The sequence below is a fragment of the Rhipicephalus microplus genome, chromosome 6, assembly GCF_043290135.1.
Source record: "Rhipicephalus microplus isolate Deutch F79 chromosome 6, USDA_Rmic, whole genome shotgun sequence".
NCBI lineage: Eukaryota > Metazoa > Arthropoda > Arachnida > Ixodida > Ixodidae > Rhipicephalus > Rhipicephalus microplus.
The window spans coordinates 79,303,983-79,326,402 of NC_134705.1; the positions used below are offsets into that span (position 1 = coordinate 79,303,983).

At 46.4% G+C, this 22,420-nt stretch overlaps 1 protein-coding gene across 1 annotated transcript in view; it reads left to right on the top strand.

Annotated features, from left to right (window-relative positions):
• LOC119168591 (putative phospholipase B-like 2) overlaps positions 1–22,176 on the top strand; it is a 70,888-nt gene extending 48,712 nt beyond the window's left edge. The window contains exons 8-11 of the mRNA XM_075867710.1: positions 3,056–3,127; positions 5,750–5,902; positions 11,654–11,813; positions 21,875–22,176. Of these exons, the coding sequence (XP_075723825.1) occupies positions 3,056–3,127; positions 5,750–5,902; positions 11,654–11,813; positions 21,875–22,066 (577 nt within the window). The 3' untranslated portion in view covers positions 22,067–22,176. The remainder of the gene's footprint in view (positions 1–3,055; positions 3,128–5,749; positions 5,903–11,653; positions 11,814–21,874) is intronic.
• The last annotated feature ends 244 nt before the right edge of the window (positions 22,177–22,420 follow it).

Here is a 22,420-nt window from a genome sequence, read left to right on the forward strand (position 1 = left end):
GCCAACGTCCGGGGTTGGCAGTGTTGTGCCGAAAAGTTTCGGCCGAACCATTTGCCCCGGTTTCTGGTGCTTGATGAGCCGATGTCCAGACCAAGTCTCAACGTTTCCATGCAGCTGGGTGTCTCCCGGGAATTTTCCGTAGCCGCCGCTTCTTCGTCATTCAACGACGCGGGTGGCCATCCGCGCAGAACGCAGTAATCAGCCCTGGAGCCACGGAGGCTGACGGAAAGTCAGACCGGACCCGGCACAGGCGCTGCGGCAGGGTCGCATTCCCCGAACCAACAAAAGGTGCTCTGCTGCTCCCCCATGCCACAAATCTGAAGGGTGCGCGCGGATTATTGCCACCGTACACTGTCACACTGCCTGTAGACAACAAGGCGCCGCCCGGTCTTCGCGTATAGCGCTTGGCTGAGGAGTAAGGGCTGAGTTATTTTGACATGCCTAAACCATGTGATAGATGTCCGCCAGTCTCCCACAGTTCTGGCAGTGACCGGTGACCGTAGAGTCGAAATGTTTTACTATTGTAAAACACAGCAAAGTATTTAGTTTGGAGTCGCAACAGTAATCATCCGTTGGCATCGGCGGCGTGACCGATATAAGGAACTAAGACTATAGAAAGTGGTGTCTTGTGTGGTGTCTGTTGTTACCAACAGCCCTTCGCCTCTAGTGTTGTTTTCTTGGTCACGTGGACTGGCCGCTCGCTCGAAACTCATGTGCGTGTGGGGTTCGCACGTGCACTGCGGCTGGCTTTGCTTGTAGTAACGGAAACTGTTGCTGTTTCGCTTGATTGGCAGCGTGTGCAATGCACAGAGTGGTGGGCGTGTAGCAACAGGACGGTGTTCGACGTAGACGTGCCGTCGTCGCAGGTTAAATGAAAGGACGAGACATACAGGAGGAAGCGAGCTGCTGAAGTAGAGCAGTGGCAGTGGCGTCTAGCCAGCTAAAGGCCCACAACATTCCAGGCACCACGCGTCACCAGCGCTCGTCGTCTTTTTCTCTAGCCGGTTGGCCGCCACTAGCGCTACGCTACAAGGGCTCCCCGCCTAGCTTGTTACGCGATAGACCATTCATGAAGAAAGGGCATGAAGAACATATAAAAACTATGTACATGAGCGGCGGTTCACATATAGTCCACTTGGAAGTCCGAATGCTGTCAGGGTGGAAGGCGTACGGAGGAGTCTCACAGTTCCGGTGGGCGGCACTGCGAAAAACGTAGTGGCCGAAGATGAAGACACCGGGGCGTTGTTATAGACAGGCAGGTCCCATGATTGCTTGGTGGCTGCGTTCGTGAGCACATCAGGTAACGCGAGCGGACGCAGCTGTGAAAGCTGCCCGTAGAAGTACCGGTTCGGCCGATAACGTTGGCAGCTGGTCGGTGAAACTAGTGTTGAAGTCGGTAGTGGTGCAATGACACCTTCTGCGTTCTATTGCAGCTGGCGTATTGACACGAGTATACGAGTTGACTGACACGGAAACGCAGTGTTCGAATGATCATGCTACACACAATGCCTGTAATGGTGGGTATGGTAAGGTGGGTACGGGCCTAGGTAGACGAGGTTTGCGATGTGTCAAAGGTAATGTCTGTATTCGAGTTATAAGCTTGCTGATGCGTGCACCTTGTCGAGAGCTAGGTTGAAGTCTTGTCACGGAACAGAGTGAAAGTGCATTCTGGAGGAGGGTCAGTCGGCGCCCCTGGACTCGTAGAAGCCTTTTCGGTTGTCGCTGCACGAGGGCTCATGCGCAGGTCGACGCGGCCAATGGCTGGCTCTGTGGCAAGTGCGAAATGAGATGCGTGTTCGGCCATACGCGGGTCAGGAACGTCGTACGCACGCGCCTCAGTCGTGGTTGCAACATCTCGCATGTTTGGCCGTGTTTGGTGAGGGGCATGAGCTTTTGCTGCAGGATACATCGAAGGCGATGATAGCGGCAGCTGGCAGGACGAGCGGAATGCTGATGCAGATAGAAAGTTGCCTTCAGACATCGTAGACAGCGAAGAATCCGCGATAGGAGTGCGAATAGCGGGGGAGACGATATCCGGGGTCACGCCAGATGGATCGCGAAATGTGAAGGTTGGAGAATACGGGTGGGTTGCGAGCGTGCAATTGTGGGCGACGTGACGGTGTCCGACGTAGACGTGCCGTTTTCGCAAGTTAACTGAAAAGACGGGACGTACAGGAGGAAGCGAGCTGCTGAAGTAGAGCGACGGCCGTGGCGTCAAGCCAGCTAGAAGCCTACGAACATGCGCTGGTCTTTTTCTCTAGCCGGTTGGCCGCCACTAGTGCTACGCTACAGGCGCAACACTCGACCGCTTGGAGGTCCTGTGAGAATATGTAACGAACATTACAGCGCGACAACTACAGATATCCAAAACTTTAGAGCAGGAGGAGGAGGAGGAAGAAACTTCATTCACAAAAAAAAAAGAAATGGTATACGCAGATATTTGTGGTAGAGCCCTCAGTGCAGGGCTCTGCTAGCCCGAGCGGCTCACTTGGCCTGGTGAAGCAAAGCTATTTGGCTCTGCTTGAAGTAACGTGCGAGTTATCGATGTGTGCGGGCCTCTTGGTGCACTATATTGTTATGTTGTCGAGTGTCGGTGTGTCTAAACACCATGGACGTGTGTCTTTAAATCACGTGGGCTATGTTCTGCATAGGTGGTACAAATTTGGAAAGCTATTGGTTTGTATGCGTCTCCGATCTATGTTTTGTCGGCTACCCAAGTCTTTATGCTGAAGGTTGTACTCTCGTTTTTGCTCCCTTTGATGGAGAAGGATGTCACGTGGATAAGAAATGGGTTCAACGACAGTGCCGGCCGTCGCTTGGTCGGAGAAGCCTGGAGCAATGTGGTCTGGCATGACGTTCCCCTCAAGACCTTCGTGAGCAGGACACTATATAGTGTGGTGATCTCGTGTTATAGGCTTATTGAAAATTTAACACAATAATTTAGATAGCGTGCCTCGACCACAGATTGCGTTGTCTTAACACGAAGCTACCCGGAGAATTCGCGTTAGGCAGCATCATCGTTGTCGGTGAGCCTTTTCGTTGTTCTTATTTACAGAGGCTTTTCGAAGTATGAAGACATAAGCCACGGTCTTCGTCAAAAGAAATATTGGCCTGGTTACAACGTAGCGTGAGTAACTCTTTGTGTCAAGAATATTACGTGTGTTTTGTGGACGTTTCCAATCAGATCTAGAGCAAGGTGAGAATACTTTGGTATCTGAGAGTTCTCGCTGCATTCATAAGCGTTAAACAAGGACTTTGATTCCGCTCTGAAACGAGACATGAGACAACACACTTGAAAAACCTGAAACAATAAAGGCGTTTTAATGGTAAAGTTATTTCCCAAGCTGTTTCTTGTGAGCCAATCTAGAAAATTGTTATCATTGTCAAGGGGTATCTGCGCTCTAAGAAATAGTAGAGTATTTGGGGAGTACTTCTGCCCCGCAATAATCATTGTCATCTGACTTGCTCGCGTTCCTGTTCTTGAAAACCCGGCTCTGACCACGTTCCTGTGGCCCCGCCGCGGTAGTCTAGTGGCTAAGATACTCGGCTGCTGACCTGCAGATCGCGGGATTGAATCCCGGCTGCAGCGGCTGCATTTCCGATGGAGGCGGAAATGTTGTAGGCCCATGTGCTCAGATTTGGGTGCACGTTAAAGAACACCAGGAGGTCGAAATTTTCGGAGCCCTCCACTACAGCACCTCTCATGATCATATGGTGGTTTTAAGACGTCGAGCCCCACATATCAATCAATCACGTTCCTGTCAAGAATGTCATGTCACACCAACTACGCGCGCGCTGTTCGTCACGGTGAACTATCGAAACAGTGGTGACAACGAAAGGAAAGTACGTGAAGCAGATAACTATTATAGTTGCATAGCAGAAATAATCCCTAAATGCCCGATTTTTTTAGAGTGTGCCACAGAAAGCGGTGGAAAGCCGTCGCGAAGGATTGTGGCCCGTACATCTATCTGACTTGCAAACGCTTGGCTACAGGGTGGATTTATGCCTTGAGTTTGAATGCCTGTGCCATGCGTTTGACTGTCTGTGGTTGAAGTCACACCTATTAGTGCAGAGCCAACGCCGAAATAACCTAGCAGTATACCTATTGATTGATATGTGGGGTTTAACGTCCCAAAACCACTATATGATTATGAGAGACGCCGTAGTGGAGGGCTCCGGAAATTTAGACCACCTGGGGTTCTTTAACGTGCACCCAAATCTGAGCACACGGGCCTACAACACTTCCGCCTCCATCGGAAATGCAGCCGCCGCCGCCGGGATTTGAACCCGCGCCCTGCGGGTCAGCAGCCGAGTGCCTTAGCCACTAGACCACCGCGGCGGGGCTAGCAGTATACCTAGCTAAAGAATAGCCATAATTTAGAAGAAACGTAGAAACGACCTGCATTAATCCAGCGAAGGTCACGAACTACCTAGAAACAACCAGACTAGTTTTCAGAATTTTCCGGTATCACTGTTTTAAGCCTAGTGAGGCTTAGGGCCGAGAATTAGGCATGAACATTATTAGTAAAAAAAACAGCAAGTTAAGGCGGCCGGGCCTACCCGTCCCACGAGGTAACGTCAGTGGCCTTGCCTCGACGCTGCCTTACGGGTACGCTGTGTCATTCTTGTTTGGTCATGTAGGGCAGAGCTCCGCAGAGCCTCACGCACCCTCGACGAGAGGTCGTGGTGCTACTGTGTGTGTAACGTGCCGGAAACTCCCACAGCATATGCGGAAGTGCAGCCGGGTGAGTGCCACAGTACCGGCAGTTGGGAGTAGTGTAAAGGTCCGGGAATGTGAGGTGGAGGTGGCCTGGTGAGGGATACGTGTTGGTTTGCAATAGACGCCGGGTGGTGGCCTGCGCCCGGCAAAGCTTGGGGTGAGGTGGGGGAAGGCTCGCTTCGGCGAATTTTCATATGCCTATGTACGTGCCGCGAACCAGTTGTACCGAGGCCTTAGCTTAATTTGCATTCTGGCTGGGCACGTACTCAAAATGTAGACCTCGTTAAAATTGTGTTAAAATGTGGTTTACGCTATGACAGTTTTCGACTTCCTTTATTCAGGTCAACTTATGGTAAGCAAACCTTATAATATCAAATACCTTATTTACTACAGAACAATAGCTATGCTCGTTAACGTTTAGTACAATCATAGTCCTTCAATACGTTTGAGAAAGTATTAAAAGACTATGGTACAATGTAATGTGAAAAGCAGTGTGAAGACAGAAAGTGCAGATGTATTTTTACATGTCGTACCCTAATCATACTATTTATTATTAATATTCCTTTTAGGGTTCTTTCTGCTTTTGTATATCTGTGTAAAACTCGCTAGGTTGTCTTTTTTTCAAATGTATATTTCCATATAGTACTTATTCTTTCAACTAAAAGTTCTCTAGGTTTCACTTTTTTGCATATTTATTTATCTTGCTATAAGCAAGTTGTTGATTTTAACGTGTCATTTTAAAGTACGTGTTTTGACATCCGTTATACTTATTGAATTTCATTTTTGTGTCCCTTCTTAAAAAAAAAAGGAAATATGTATATTTCGTTTCCACTGCATCTCAGCGAATGTATGGGTGTAGGGACTAAAGTCAGGCTGAGGTAATGTGTCCCTTCAACCTAGGAAATGTTATTTTGTCTTAATAAACAACGATGAAATGAAAAATTAATGTTTCGACATGTTTTGAAATGTGGGAAGTACTTTCATACTCAAGTAAAGCAATAGTGACGGCTTAGTTTTTGTTTTTAAAAGATTCTTTCCAGAGACATTCGAAATGACCGCGCAACCAGAGACTGTCAAGAAATACGGTGACTTGTACACATACGACAAATGCCCACGTGCTAGAATGTTCCAGCGAGACAACGACAATCTGACGGACGTGGATTCTGTTCTGACGTACTTGAGGTAAGTGCAAGGCGCTGTCTAAAGACTTGCTCAAATATATATATATATATATATATATATATATATATATATATATATATATATATATATATATATATATATATATATATATATATATATATAGGGGAAAGAAGTGTATACATAAGAGCTCGTTTTTCCGTGTTTTAACACAATATAATGAGATCTAACAGACAGTAATGCCAAGAAATGTACAGGGGAAGTTATTAAAACCAATTGATTGTAAATAAGAAGAAAGAAAAGTGGATGAAAAAATAACCAGCCGTGAACAGGAATCGAATCTACCACCTTCGAATAACGCGTTCGATGCTCTAACCACTGAGCTACCAAAGCGGCCTTCCCTCCATCCACATTTTTTGGGTTTATATGTGAATTTAGAAGGAGGAGTGACAGCCAGCGCCATCTATGGGCCAAACGACGAGTGTGAAAACACTCTTATGCGCATGTTTGGCGTAACGTAGCACGTGAACTTATTATGAGCGGGCAGCTGAATAATTGTCCCTCTTATACAACCTAAACACACCAAGTCGGCCATTACGAGACCCTCGATCAATGAAATAAGGGAAAGAAGTGTATACCTAAGGGTTCGTTTTTCGTGTTTTAACACAATATTAATGAGATCTAACAGACAGTAATGCCAAGAAGTGGACAGGGGAAGTTATTAGAACCAATGGAATGTAAATAAGAAAAAAGAAAAGTGGATGAAAAAAATAACCAGCCGTGAACAGGAATCGAACCTACGACCTTCGAATGCCGCGTGCGATGCTCTAACCACTGAGCTACCACAGCGGCCTTCCCTTCATCCACTTTTTTGGGTTTATATGTGAATTTAGAAGTAGGAGTGACAGTCAGCGCCATCTATAATCCAAACGACGAGTGTGAAAACACTCTTATGCGCATGTTTAGCGTCACGTAGCACGTGAACTTATTATGAGCGGGCAGCTGAATAATTGTCCCTCTTATACAACCTAAACACACCAAGTCTGCCATTATGAGACCCTCGTTCAATGAAATAAGGGACAGAAGTGTATACCTAAGGGCTCGTTTTTCCGTGTTTTAACACCTTATAATGAGATCTAACCGACAGTAATGCCAAGGACTGTACAGGGGAAGTTATTAAAACCAATTGAATGTAAATAAGAAGAAAGAAAAGTGGATGAAAAAGTTTTTTCATCCACTTTTCTTTCTTCCTATTTACATTCAATTGGTTTTAATAACTTCCCCTGTACATTCCTTGGCATTACTGTCTGTTAGATCTCATTATATATATATATATATATATATATATATATATATATATATATATATATAGAGAGAGAGAGAGAGAGAGAGAGGATCGCGCAGGGCTCATGTATCTTACGTGTTCTAATACCATTGCCTAAGTCGCGCTGACTTCCTATTGTTTGTGAAATACGCACCATTCTAAAACGCGGAGACAGGGAGGCATTGTGCATTTTCGCGGTTACTTTATATATTTCAATATATGCTTTATGTAGCACCTTACATGAATGGCTATATTCATCCGCCTTCGCACCTCTTCTTTGTGGTGAGGTGTCTGCATAATCGCAACCCTTGCACGTGTTTTAGTCGCGAAATATCTGAAGAAACGTGCGTATACTTCGTGATAAAAATATTTATAGCATATCAGGTACACTGCAGTAAAGTAGTTTGTGACGAATCGGTTTTCGTTAACTCAAGACGAAGCACCTGTAAAATGTTATGCTGCTCTATTCCTGACACTGCGTGAGGCGGATACATCGTAACGCTGTAATCTATTCATGTAGGCGCACCACTTAAATTCGTGATTTCTCCGCATTCAAATGCCTTCCCTTGGCATTTGAAGGTATTTCGCACTGCGCCATGGCTTTCATGCTTGAACAAGATAGCGTTAAACAGTTCGTTTCGCAGTATTCTGGTGTCGTCGTCGTAGATAGCGACCGAAAAATCGTTATTCAGTGGCGGAGGAAATATTCCTGTTCTGGATTACTGAGCAATACTCGTTCTCACTATGCGAGTAAACTATCGTGGGCTTACGACTAGCCCAGGAACAAAAATATTCGTTAATGTGAATTGCCTCAGTATTCAACGCTTCTTAACACTGACGAATTATTGTTATCAGCTAGCACCCTGACCTATAGGTCGCGTATTTTCGACAATCCATAGCTGCAAAAGAACGTTTACGTGAAAACATTAGCCATTACGCAAACCAAAAGCTTTTACGAAAAGCAGAAATTCAGTGCAGCCAAGTTTTCGCAAATTCATGTTTGGCTAAACTGTGATGTTCACAGGAAAAACTGCACTCATGCACTTTTGTAATGCTTGAACATTTCTAGGGCTTCTTTGTTATTCTACATTTATTTCGCATGCTGTGTTTGTTGAATTATTTCTTTTTTTTCTGGTAGAAGACACGTATATATTGCTTTAACCTCGAAAATATAGCCTGTTGAAACACTCTGTCTGCCATTCAGTCTCGGATCATTTTTTACGCTGGAAGCACCGAGTTTTGGTCTACAGTGCATTTTAAGTCATAAAGCAGCTGCATCATTTCACTGCTCTTTGGAAAGCGGGGTCACTTGTAGGCAGTGCGCCCCTCTCTCCCAGCTTAAACACATGGGGTGGGGTCAGGACCCTCCGACCCCCCCCCCCCCCCTCTCACCTCCGTAATTTACGGGTCTGCAGAGACTTTAAGCTATACACGGTGGAAAATACGCTAAAAGACAAGATCAGCAACGTTACAGCTGAACACTGTAAGAACAATCTCAGGCACGTAATGGACCATAGAGCAAAGTTCAGACTTCACACGTCTGAAAGTAATTATATTCAGGCCATCGTTCTCCAACTAGGTGAAGGTTAAACTGGAGAGAGCAACTCCAACTACTTCTTGGCATGGAGTCCGCCCAGGAAGACTAACAGTTTTTGTGACATACGGGTCGGCTGCTGACCCTGACCTTCGCGTCAACAGCCGAGTATAGTTTAGCCACTAGACCACTGCGGCAAGGTGTTACTATATACAAAATATCCGAATCGTACCCAAACATAATTGTTCAAGGTAGTTCAATAAAAAGCTCTGAAAAGAGCACGCTTCTGCAAATTCCCAGCGATCAAGCAGCGCCGAAACTAAACACAAGCAAACAAAGAAATAAAAAAATGACATTAGTCTTGATACACCACGAGTTTGTCTGTGACGGCCAGACATTTCGCGCGGAATGCTGCGAGCTGTCTGGCACGGTATGTCTGGAAAAACGGTCAATTAATTGCCACTCATTGCCGTCGAAATGACGCTGACACACGCACTCTTTTCCCTGCACTGAGGTGGAGCGACAGTCTTAGGATGAGTGCACCATTTCTTTTTATGCTCTTTTAATTAGTGCTGCGTCAGTGCGGGACCTTTGAATTCTTTGAGGTTGATAGGCCACACGATGTCGTTCATGCGAACTAAACCAATGGTATCCATAAAAGCTGCTCATGTTGATATCACTCTAAAGGTAATGCGAGGTTTACTGTCTGTAATAGCTCGCGCACACATAGTCGATTTTGTGAAAATACTTATGTGACTGGAGAAGTGAAGACGTTCAGTGTGTTAGGAGAAACTCATTGTAACGTGAAAAAAAAGTGGCAGATCCCACCTACAGTTGGAATAGATGACGTGCGAAGCACGTATAAGGAAGGTTTATATCTCTTTTAAAAAATCAGCAGTACATTACGAAATGGAACGTAAATGCCGCACATGACTTCCATGTCATGATTATCATATTTTAACGTGTCATTTACTTTGGTCGTCTATTCAGGCTACTTCTTAGCAAATTTAGTATATTTGGAGCTAGTGGAGTGGCCACGAGCACGCTATCAGTGTAGCATGTAGTCATGTTTTATATTACACGTCATGATTATCATGTTTGGACGTGTCATTTACCTTCGTCGTCTATTCATGTCACGTGATACCAAGTTTGTTATATGTCATGGAGGAAGAAGTAAACTGAGGAGAGGCCGCTACATCGCATTTTGTGCAGCCGGAAGCAGGGAAGAGTGGAGGACTCCTTCTCAATTGTGGGCCGCATTCCTTCCTCCATGATAGGCATGCTATGGTGGCTCGCGCATGCGCAACAGGTGCCAGCGAGAGGGAGGCGCCGTCGTGCCCGGCGGCACGCCTTGTAAACTCGCTGCCCGGCGTCTCCTTCTCGCTGGCGCAAGAGACGCCGGTGGTGCCTACATTGTCCCACAACTCTCTGCAAAAGAACGTGACTTTCGCCACACTTCTCGCTGTGCAGCGCGCATTGCGAGGGTCTCTCTTCAGCTTTTCTTTTTCTATGGTATATGTGGAGCTAGCGAAACGGCCGCGAGCGCGCTATGAGGGCCGCATGCGGTCATGTTTTACATGGCACGCACATCATGATTACTATGCTTGTACATGTCATTTACCTTCGTCGTCCATTTACGTCACCTGATAACAAATTCGGTATATGTGGAGATAGTGAAATAGCCACGAGCACGCTATGAGCGTAGCATGTAGCCATGTTTAACATTACACGCATGTCATATTTATCACTTTGGCGCCAGTCATATACTTTCGTCATCCATTGATGTCACGTAACTCTAAATTTGATATATGTGAAAACGACGCTAGCGCACTATAAGCGTAGCATTTAGTCATACTTCGCATGACATGCTTGTTATGATTCACCTTCGTCATCCGTTCGCGTCACGTATTATGAAATCTGGTATATTTGAAGCTAGCTAAACGGCCGTGAGCGCATCGTGAGCGAGGCACGTAGTCATGTTCTTACATGACACTCACCTGATGATTATGATGTTCGCACCAGTCATATACCTTCGCCATCCATTCACATGACGTAATACCAAATTTGGTAATTTCGAAGCTAGCGAAACGACCGTGAGCGCACAATGAGCGTGGCGTGTAGTCACGACTCACGACTAACATGACATGCATGTAACGATTCCTACGTTAGGGTCTGTCACCTACGTTTGCTAGGCTGTTATGTCATACCATAGCAGTTTTGAAATAACTAATGTGAACGTCACTACCACAAAGCAGCAAGGCGATGATGTGTAAATCATAACATTCGTGGCATACATCTCAAAATTTTCTTGTTATGACTTGTCACATGTGCTCGTGCTACAGTCTTGTTGTTCCATATTAGTTTTGCTATCGATACCACTTTTGAAATGGTCGTAAGCACTAAAAGTAGTTGGCGGCTAGACAGACAGACAGACAGACAGACAGACAGACAGACAGACAGACAGACAGACAGACAGACAGACAGACAGAAAGACAGACAGCCAGAAGACAGACAGGCAGACAGACAAACAGACAGACAGACAGACAGACAGACAGACAGACAGACAGACAGACAGACAGACAGACAGACAGACAGACAGATAGATCAACAGATAGATAGATACGCGCAGGGTAGCCGAAGTTCGCTAAGAAATGCTTCGCATTTAATAATGGTTGTCAAGGAGTGGTTAGGACGAGTATGTGTGGTTCTCCCTTTTAACCCTGCCTTTGTTTCCGTGTACTATGCTTGGATTGCGCTAAATACTCTGAATGTCAGGGGTTAACAGCTCGCCCAAGCTGTTAGTGCTGTAAACGAAGCCGTAGCGGCGATGATAGCAAGGCCATTCATGGTGTCTTGATGAACTTGAACAGCCTATTGATTGATAGCACTAATGAGCGTCAAATGAAAGGTGGTACGTGATGTGATGTTTTCGCAGGTACAACGATTACAAGAACGACCCGCTGTCGCGCTGCAATTGCACCCCGCCAGAAAATCCAGTGCTCGCCATCTCAGCGCGTACAGACTTGCTTGACCCGAACGGACAGTACGATACCCCATTGATGATCCGCCGTGCTGTCGGGGGCATTGACGCAAAGGTAAAGCACAATATCACAACCCTGGTTCGTGAAGTGGTGTAGGACAATAGTATACAACAGACATAATTGCATTGTTCAAAAAAAAAAACATTTGCGCGTTGTAAACCAACCAAGCCGCACTGGATTCGCAAATACTTGGTCTGGCTGAATAAGTTGAAAAGCTGACAAACATTTAACGGTTGACTACCATGAGCATTATGCCTTGTGCCGTGAATCTCCCCATAAGAACAGGTTGCATAAAAAATATAGATAATCGTTCATACCTGCTTTATACTGTGTTGCTATTCTAATGCGCTTAAACAGTGATCGAGAAGCTTAAGAATGTCTGCTTATGAGTTATGACGTGTGTTTTGATATATAAAAAAACAGGATACGTAGACATTCACCGGCAATGTTTTTGACAATGTGGCTTTATGAGGTAAACTGATTTTAATAAAAGCCAAAATGACCCTGTTCTGTTTCTTTCCGGAAGGGCATGTTCCAAACGGTCATTGATTCATCAGCTGGTTTGGCGATATAAACTGCACCTCGCTTGAACAGTGGGGCATTCGATTCAGGTGGTTCATGGTCGTGCCATCTGCATGCTGTCGTCGTGCAGGAGATGTTTCAGCATGTGGAGCAACAACACGACGCGGAAATAAATACGAGAGTGTAGATGCCGTGCAAACCCATATGCAACTAGTCTTCTGTCTCGCGGGTTGTAGAGGCTGTAGTTCGTAACAGACGGCGCCGCTTGCGTTCTTAGCATGTGCAACTACCGGAAAACGTTCACTGTCGTACTTTTTGCGTGCCATTGTCGTACTTGTTGCTCACAGGCCGCACCCGTCACACATTTATTATAACGTAGTAAAGCGTGGATACCGTATTAGCTCGAACGTAACGTCACGCTTCTGCACGCAAGCATTGATTGATTGATTGATATGTGGGGTCTAACGTCCCAAAACCACCATATGATTATGAGAGACGCCGTAGTGGAGGGCTCCGGGAATTTCGACCACCTGGGTTTCTTTAACGTGCACCCAAATCTGAGCACACGGGCTTACAACGTTTCCGCCTCCATCGGAAATGCAGCTGCCGCAGCCGGGATTTGATCCCGCGACCTGCGGGTTAGCAGCCAAGTACCTTAGCCACTAGACCACCGCGGCGGGGCACTGCACGCAAGCAGGTGAGTTCAATGAGGCTGTACTTAAAAGACGGACAGAGTGTGAAACGGTCGAACGCGTGGAGTTCGGTCGCCATGAAGTTAGATGCGGACGGTAAGGAAAAATTCACAGTCATTCGTTGTCGCACAGCTAATGAATTTGCTGAATATTTCATTTTGAACATTACTCGGAATATGTTTCATTGCTTCTGCCATTCTATGAAATAGACAAGTGTGTAAATTTACTTTTTCATTTATGCTGCTGAAAAGAGGATTCAGTGAAAGAAGCTGCCGAAAGCTTGAACATGCAAGGAAACGCCTTTCGCTTCACGACAGTACAGCGGGCATGCAAATTATCATATTTCATTCCACGTGAATATGTTAGCGATAGCGTGAAACAGAGCTGATAACGGTGAAGATAAGAACTGTGCTCCGGAGCAAGGGAAGAGAAATGAGTGTGCGGGAATTATGTGGACAGAGCAAAATAACTAACACGTCGATAAATTTGCTGAAGCTAATTAGTGAAGCTTAATTGGCGCAAGGGAGTTAGTGGTGATGTATTCGGGGGTCTGCCCTGAGGACCGGAGCCAGCCAGAGTCTCGGGGAGATTTCGAGGCGAGGAGCCAGGAGCTCCTAACAGTAACTTTTATTTTCTATATTTACAGGTAGCGTGTTGCTTACATGATGGCGTTAGAATCATGGAATCCCTCGAGATTCTGTGAGGTTTTCGGAGCTAGCTTGTCGAGAGCGCCTCGGCAATCGCATTTTATGTCCTGGCCTTTCCACGATTCCCTGCAGGAAAAAAAAAACAATAGAGGCTAGGACAGTCCAATAAATTTTGCCATCTTCACCTCCGCCCCTGAAAGGGGAAGGTGAAACGTCGCCTCCTTCCGAACCCATGCAAGGGGGAAGAGGCACGCCAAATTCAGCCCATGACGAGGCAGAAAACACTGCACACCGTGCACGACACAGCACAGCACGAAGACGTTTGAGTCACACGTGAAAATTAACTGTGCAGACCATTGCAGTGATGAGTATGTGGTGCCAGGCAGAGCACGACTTGTGGAAACAGCGTTATTAGGCACCACGGAGAACGTGGGAAATGCATCCGCCGACGGTTCTCAGTCGCTTGGATTATTGTCCGCGGCACTCTGATGAACAGAGACGTACAGATATAACCACCGTTTTTAAGCTCTTGACTATAAACAGCCTTTCGTAGGTCACCAGTCAGTCGGGTAAGTTCCAATGGTTCTACGAGAGGAGACGGTTGCGCCGCGAAATTCCAAGTATGGCTTGCGTGTCGTTCTAGTCGCTTGTGGTTAACCTCTGGGAGCGCGGTTCTGTAACCTTCTCACGTCCAAGTGGTGCCATGTCAGGGAGGCCGATAATAACAGCCTGTCCACCACCACAGAAGGTCTCGAAGGGGTTGCAGCACCACAGCACTCGGCAGAGGCCGTAGATAAGCTTTCTTGTAGACGTTGACGTAGGCTGCAGCAATCTCTGGACCTGATGGCTAGCAAACGCCAGAAACGAGCCACCCAACACCCGAGGCACAACAAACAGTGAGCACTCAACTGACCTCGTGAAATGCCAAGTCACATTTTCTGATGAAGTCTCTCAAACTTTACAATTGGTGCACTCACTCGTAAAAATCGCGGATCAGCTAATTAAGCCAAGAAACTAAGACCGAATACGTGCGAAGTAAATTAACAGCCTAACATTTTGTATCATTTCCCAGAGAGATTCGCAGCCTTTAAGGCACGCAGGCTCTATGAGCGACACAAAAACGAAAGGGGGTAGTTAAAGAATCACACCTGTTACTGCATAAGTAAAACACAAACTCAAACTCACGCGTATAACACAAAGCAAACATATAAATAAAAAACCTACTCTACTATAATGCGCATACCAGCAAGTATAGTGCAAAAACAAAAGGTTTATACCAAGGCTTTTAGTCAGCCTTCTCTGTTAACTCAACTTGCGCATAAAACAGAGAAGCAACAACCTACTCTACACTGATGTCCGTACAGACAAGTATACTGTAAATCACAGGAAATTATACGGGGGCCTTCAGTAAGCTTACACCTCTGCTGAAATCAACTTGCACGTAAAACATAAAAAAAAACAGAGAAACGAGAACCTATATTATACTGCAAAACAGAAGATTTAAACAGAGGCTTTTACCTTCAGCCTACATCTCTGTTGAAATCAGCGCAAAACCCCCTACTCGGGTGCTAGGTTTTGCTTAATGTAAGCAAAAGCGCAGTTTAGCAAATATCTGAATGTCTGTAGCTGTGATGAGGAGGAAAATAAAACTTTCAAAAAATGCCACCCCCGTGTCGTCTTAGCAAAGCGCTGGAAACACTCCCCGTTTCGTGCAAGCGTTGCTTGGTCAGCGCAGCGTGTTAAATGGTACGATCATTAGAATTACTTATGTATGCCTTTTCTAGTAGAAGACGCACATGTAGAACATATGCGTGTTGTTAAGGTGCCTCAGATATGCACAGTAATTGCTTTTTAATTGACAATCGCACAAGTATGAACGCTGAATCTTGAGCGACATTGGTGGGCGCTGCGGATGAGGTGAGCCGTTTGTGGCATCGGGTGGTGCTGTTTAGAATACCCGGAACTGCTAAAGATAGATAAACAGACAAATGTACAGACAGACAGACAGACAAACAGACAGACAGACAGACAGACAGACAGACAGACAGACAGACAGACAGACACCAAAAGTTTTGCGTTTAAGGTCCGCAAGAAAGATTATCGTCTTAAAAAAGCCAGCCTCTCCAAAGTACTCAGTGGCAGTGACCTTTGTTCCGTGGCCCACAAACACCCACAAAGAGGCACCCGGACGCTTAAGCTTCCTCGTTGTGGGTCTCTCAGAACAGCGGTCACCTTTTCGCAAACGTGGGGGAGGACCATTGTCGACAGTCGCGTACGCTTCACCTTACTTTGCTAAACCGTTTAGCCTTCACAAAAGATGATCAAACTAGGCGACTACTTCGGCGTCTCAGTTCTTTCGCATTATTGACAATCTTCATGCCGATTCTCGCTTTTAAAGACGATAGTCTTTCTTGGGGACCTTCGACAAAAAAAATTTGGTGTGCCTGTCTGTCTGTACGTTTGTTTGTTTGTCCGCCCTTAACGATATTACAAATCGCACCAAACGGCCGACCCCATCCGCAGCGCCCACCAATATTACTCAAGATTCAGCGTTCATAGTTGTGCAATTGTCAATAAAAAGCAATTATTGCGTATATCTAAGGGGCCATAATAGCATGTAGATGTTTTGTATGTGCAGTTATACTATAAGAGGCACACACAAGTAACCTTAAGGACTGTAGCGTTTATCTAGGTGCGCTGACAGTGCGACGCTATGCTCAAAAAGGTAAGTGTTTTCAACGATTTGCGACAACGACACGGTGGTGGCACTTGCCCGTCGCTTTGCGTTCTACACCTTATAGGCTGGTGCACACCGCCGACTAGCAGCGGTCACGTGACCATTCGCCACTGGCGACCAGAAAGCAACTGATGTTCACACTGGCAGGGCTGCATGTGAGCGACCGTAAGTCGCGAAACCTGAGAATCACGTCCGGATCTCGTGATCAGCGAGAACTCCCGAGACCGCGCCGATCAGCTGATCGCCGCCAGCTGAGTGAGCGGAGCGAACCGAGCGCGCCACATTCAATGTTTTCGTCCGTTCTCGCACAGCGTTCCCAACAGCGTCAAGGAGTTAGATTCAAGCGAAGAATAAGAGATTGCAATGGTGTCACTGCTGGCAGCACAGATGCCTCCAAAGACGCGGGATCAAAGCCCAGCTGTGGCGGCTGCATTTCCGATGGAGGCGAAAACGGTGTAGGCCCGTGTACTCAGATTTGGATGCACGTTAAAGAACCCCAGGTGGTCGAAATTTCTGGAGCCCTCCACCACGGCGTCTCTCATAATCATATGATGGTCTTGGGACGTTAAACGCCACAAATCAATCAGATGCCTCCAAAGAAAAAAAAAAGCCGGTGGTGGGTGAGACCGTCCCTTAGATCGCGAGAGTTGGCCAGCCGTGCAAGCCGCCTACCTGTCGAGCTGACCTGAGACGATGAGGCGATGAGGCTTTATTCCGAGAGTCGTACCTATTCAGAAACGCTTTTGAATTTATATTGGCTTGCCACAGCCTCAAATACAGCACAAAAGCGTCTCGAACGTGGCGTTTTAAGTCGTTGCCAAGGCATGAAGCACAAACACGTTCCAAACGCACTGCACTGAAGGCAGTGACAAGTCAAGTTGATGTCAAAAACGACTCTGAATACGAGGAAAAGATACTGCACAATTTATTTTCTCTTTACTTTGACGGTGTTTAGCTTCTTGCGAATGCCGCCACGTAAATTCGAAACTTTGCTCGAGCTGCTGCGCCCCGCAATCTCCAAGCCAAGTATTCCGTGGTGGCCATGGTGCCACAGACCCTGAGGAACGCTATTGTTTGTTTATGGCGGCAGGAAGCCAGTGCAATGAAAATACAAAAAAAAAACAAAAAAATGAGCATCGCTGATTGGTTCAGCAGCTTTGCGTCTGCAGTCGCGCGACTGAAAAATTGGTCAGGAATCGACTAGCCAAAGCAGTGGCTTTGCGACCCTTTGCGACCGTTCGCGACTGTGGCGAGCAGTCGCAAATGGTCGCACGACCACTGCTAGTCGGTGTGCACCAGCCTTATCACCTCCGATACAGGTGCGCATCTTTCTCCGCGGGCGCGCATGCCTTCGTTTTCGAAGATAACTCCCAGAAGGCGCTCGTGTCTAACGTGCCTCGATGCGTTCGTTCGCCTCCGCTACATGCTCTAGGCACTCTAACGCAGCGCCTCCAGAATACCATTCACCAATTTTCTTGCGCAGAACATCAAATAAACGTATTATTCGCTCTCTCGAGACGCAAGACTATCGTCTTTCGACGACATTTGCAGTGTATAATGCTGATTCGAGGCCAATGTTTCTACCGGAGCCTAAACTTTTGACTTCCAGCGCACTTTCTCGGGATTTCTGGCCTCTACTCGAGACAGTTTTGACCTTTCGTGTTCTCTCTACGTTTTCGCCGGTGCCTTTTTCTTTCGGGGCGGCAGGAAATGATCACCGACTCGGCAATAATACTGGAAAGTACCCTACTCAAAACTCCAGGTGGCTCAACTGGTATATGCTTGCTGTTATTTTTAGCTGTCTGCTCATTTAAAAGAATGCTGCAATAGACACTTGCTAAACCAGGCGGCTCGCCTTCAGATGTCTCTTTGATGAGAGTTAACCCCTCTCCCTAATCGAAGCGCTTCATCACCTCACGGTGTGTTAAGCACCTCTTCCTCTCGGAATAACCTAAGCGCCTCATCACCTGGACTTTTACAGTGTACTTCATTAGCGCTGTCTGCTTCCGGAATCTCATGAGCAGACTCGCAGGCCATCGGACGCGTCAGAGGTGTCGCTAATTTGTCACCAAAACAAAGACATTTCAAGAGCATATCTGCGTCATTCTGAGAGGGATAACGCTCGGGCAGGTTTTCGGACATCACAGTTTCTGTGGCGAGCAGTCTGAGTGGTCTCTCTTTTTCATCGCGGGCTAACGGCAAATACACACTTTAATTTTCAACTATTCGCCACGCACAGACGCGTTCCCCTGTGGTAACCTCATTTTCACACGAGTAGAGATCTACACTATCATACGTTGCGGCTGACTCTCGTGGTACGCTACGCAACAATTTCTCCAGGTTTGACTCCTGAATGTGGGGTTTTATTTGCTCCTGAATACTGTCGCTGCTGTCCACCAAAAATAGCGTACTCTTAGGCCTACGGCAGGCGATCGCTACGTGGCCTGGCTCATTGCAGCAGTGGCATACTACCGGTTTAGCCTTACACAACTAATGTTTGTTCCCTTCTGAGTGGCTCACTGTAGCTGCAAACTTGGCAGGACTGTATTTCACTTTCATACCGAAGAGTACTAAACCGTTAACTGGGTTACTTGAGGCCTGATGAATTCCTAAAGCCAATCGTCTTTGCTCATTTATTCCGTCTTCCTCAGCCCATCTTTGCTTTCTTTCGGCGTCTTTTTTCTGTTTTTCAACTTTCTCCCAACATTCCTGTATTTCTTCCTCCTCTGACCCGCACTACTAAATAGCCGAAATCAGCTGCGACTCTCTCTCATTTCTCCCTGCCATAATTCCCAGCTCTTTACACAGAAGTAAGAGGTCTGGTCTCTCTTGCTTCTTTACAAGCTCCATGGTCTTCACGACTGAGGACTTCCTTACCCGCTGTGATTTAGCGAACAAGCGAAGCCCACACGCACGGTAAAAATACTGCCTGTTTTGAACGTGAAAGCTAGAATTTGGTGAATAGCTGTGACGTATGGTAGCGGTACAACGAATCCTATACCCACAGAAGATTACACACACTTTTAGAAAACTTCAGAGGCTAAAACATGTCCAAAGTAAATAAAAATGTCAAGCGCTCACCATATTGTTGAGGATCGAGTCAAGCATGGGTCATCCCGTCACTTCCAACTAGTTGATGTGTTCCGATTGTCAGCCGCATCACACCGCTGCCATCCATTTGATGTGTTTGGGGGTCTGCCCTGAGGACCGGAGCCAGCCAGAGTCTCGGGGAGATGTCGAGTATAGGAGCCGGGAGCTGCTAACAGTAACTTTTATTTGCATTATTTACAGGTAGCTTGTTGCTACATGATGGTGCTAGCATCATGGAAGCACTCGAGCTTCTGTGAGCTTCTCGGAGCTAGCTTGTCAGAAGCGCCTCGGCACTCCCATTCAATGTCCTGGCTTTTCCATGATTTCCTGCAGGAAAAAACGATGGAGGCCAGCACAGCCCCATAAATTTTGCCATATTCACCTTCACCCCCATAAGGAGAAGGTTAAACGCCACCTCCTCCCATCCAATGAAAAGAAAAGAGGCACGTCTAATTCCGCCCATGGCGAGGGAGAAAAAGCTGCACACCGCGCACGACACAGCACAGCATGAAGAAATTTGACTCCCACGTGGAAATCAACTATGTAGACCGTTGCAGTGATATGTGGCGCCAAACAGACCACGACTTGTGGAAACAGTGATATTAGGCACCACGGAGAACGTGGGAAATGCATCCGCAGATGGTTCTCAGTCGCTTAGCATATTGTCCGTGGCACGCCGACGAACAGAGATGTACAGAGATAACCACCATTTTAAGCTCTTGAATGTAAGAAGGCCTTTCATAGGTAGCCAGTCGGTCGGGTAAGTTCAAAGGGTTCTACGAGGAGAGACGACTGCACCGCGAAATTCCAAGTTCGGCTTGCGTGTCGTTCAAGCCGCTTGTAGTTCACCTTTAGGAGCACTGTCCCGCAACCGTCTCACGTCCAAGCGGCACCATGTCAAGGAGGCCGGTCAGTGGTAATTTTTGTGAACGTTGGAAGTCGTTATAAAGTGCACAGTAATCTAGCCACGTGGTATGACTTTCATTTTCCAGTCGTCTCAGGCGCAGGCATGAGGTACCCTGTGTGCATAGGTCGGTGGGACTCACTCATGAGTGTGCTCAATCCGACTTAGCCAGATGGAGACCGAGCCTTGAGTGTGTGCCGGAGCGAGTATTGGTGAGCTTCGGTCTTAGTGAATGTGGTTCGGAAAAATTTGGGCCAGTCTGATTCCGAATGAGTGCTAAGCAGAAGATATAATCCTTGAGTGAGGCTGAACGAGTTCAGCTTTTAATGCCGACCGACGGTCTTATCTATTTCTCTTCAGTACTGCTATCAGCCTGATATGAATTCACGTTTATGCTCATGTCTTCTCGCACATATTGCGAAGCAGTATCGTCTATACAACATCTCAATATCTATCGATCAGATATGGGAACTGCATAGACGGGGGTGGGTGTGCCTTAACCTCCCCATGGCCATCTCTTACACGGAAAATTCTTAAAAAATGTGTCGAGAAGTTCTTCATATCTTCCGAATAATCACTTCTGACTCGCATTTCAAGGTATTTTAGCAAGATACGTCAATAAAAGCAAAGCTAACGTTAGATGTTGATGTAGAAAAAGCATTTACAGCATAGCTGAAAAACCTAATTCCGCTCTACCAGACTTTTTAGCCGACTCTTTCAAACTCACTGAGACTCGTATTGAGCCACCAGTCTGGGTCAGTCTGAGTTAGTCATAATTTTGTGAGTTGGAGTGTGAGTGAGTCTAACCGAAAGAAACGTTTTAGTTAATCTCTGCCCGAGTGAGTTCGGTTGAAGAACCTTAACTTTACAGTGAGTCATTCCAAGTGAGACGCGCAATATAAATTTAGTGAGCGAGTAGTAGTGTGCTCCTGGCTTGGGCCTTTGAGTTCAATTTTGCTTGCTCCTCTGTTACTAAGCTACGTTATTTCTGAAAACTTGTACGTAACATGAGATAATAGAATAACGCAAGATTACAATGTACAATTGTATATGTGGTAGCGAACAATGGGTGTTCACTTATTGCGCATTCATATAAATCTCACTTAGCAGGCAACATTATAGACGGTCGCACGTTTTAACAGCCTGATCCGAGTGCCACTTACTAAAGTCACTTAGGCGGGCAGGCTCGGAATGAGTTCGGCAACCACCACTACTGACTAGAGCATGCGTAAGGGACAGCAAGGACAGTGGTGGGAGAGAGCAGAGCTTGTGGATGATGGACAAGGAGGTTGAAGGACGGGGTGGCAGAGAGTAAAGCCAAGTAAAAAAATTGCACCTCAACGATGTTTGAATGATTGGAAACCCTATTCCGCTGTGCGAAATAATGACAAGTTAGGCATAAGCTGTGGAGTTCACGCACATTCAAAAGAGCTCAATGCATCTAGCAGCTCTCAATACAACGATAGGGCTAATAGTTGTTTCCGAGTAATGATAATGTTTCATTACCTTATTTTGACTCTCAGGTTACAAGTAATGAGCTGTTCCCGTCATTAGAGTTTGTTGGTGAGAGTGGGCCGACGTGGAGAAACCAGCCACCCTTCCAATGGAGCACCAGTGGACTGCCCGGCAGTCACCTCGGGCAGCCGGACAAGTGGCAGTTCAAGCCTGTTCAGCACAAGTGGGAGCCAGCGCTGCGCAACATATCAATCAGCTAGCTGCTGGAAAAAGGGGTCGCATTTCTGTGACCTTAATGTCACTTTCTACAAACAAAGAATACTTATGGTGCACCTTGTAATGTTTCCCAATAAAGGGAAGGTCGTAAGAACGTTTCATTTTTTAACACGAACATAAACGTGTGATCTCTAATCAACGTCTAAAATTAGAATTACAATCTTCTATTGATATGCGCTTTTGTTTTTGCTGTCGGTAGCATAAAGGTAGCATTGAATGTGTAGCAAGTTCTCATTTAGGACACGTTGTTTCGGAACCAAGCTCATGTTTAATTTAGCTAGAACCGTGTGAAACGCTGCCTGGGTTTTCTCTTGTTTTGTAACAGAGCTTTTCTGAAA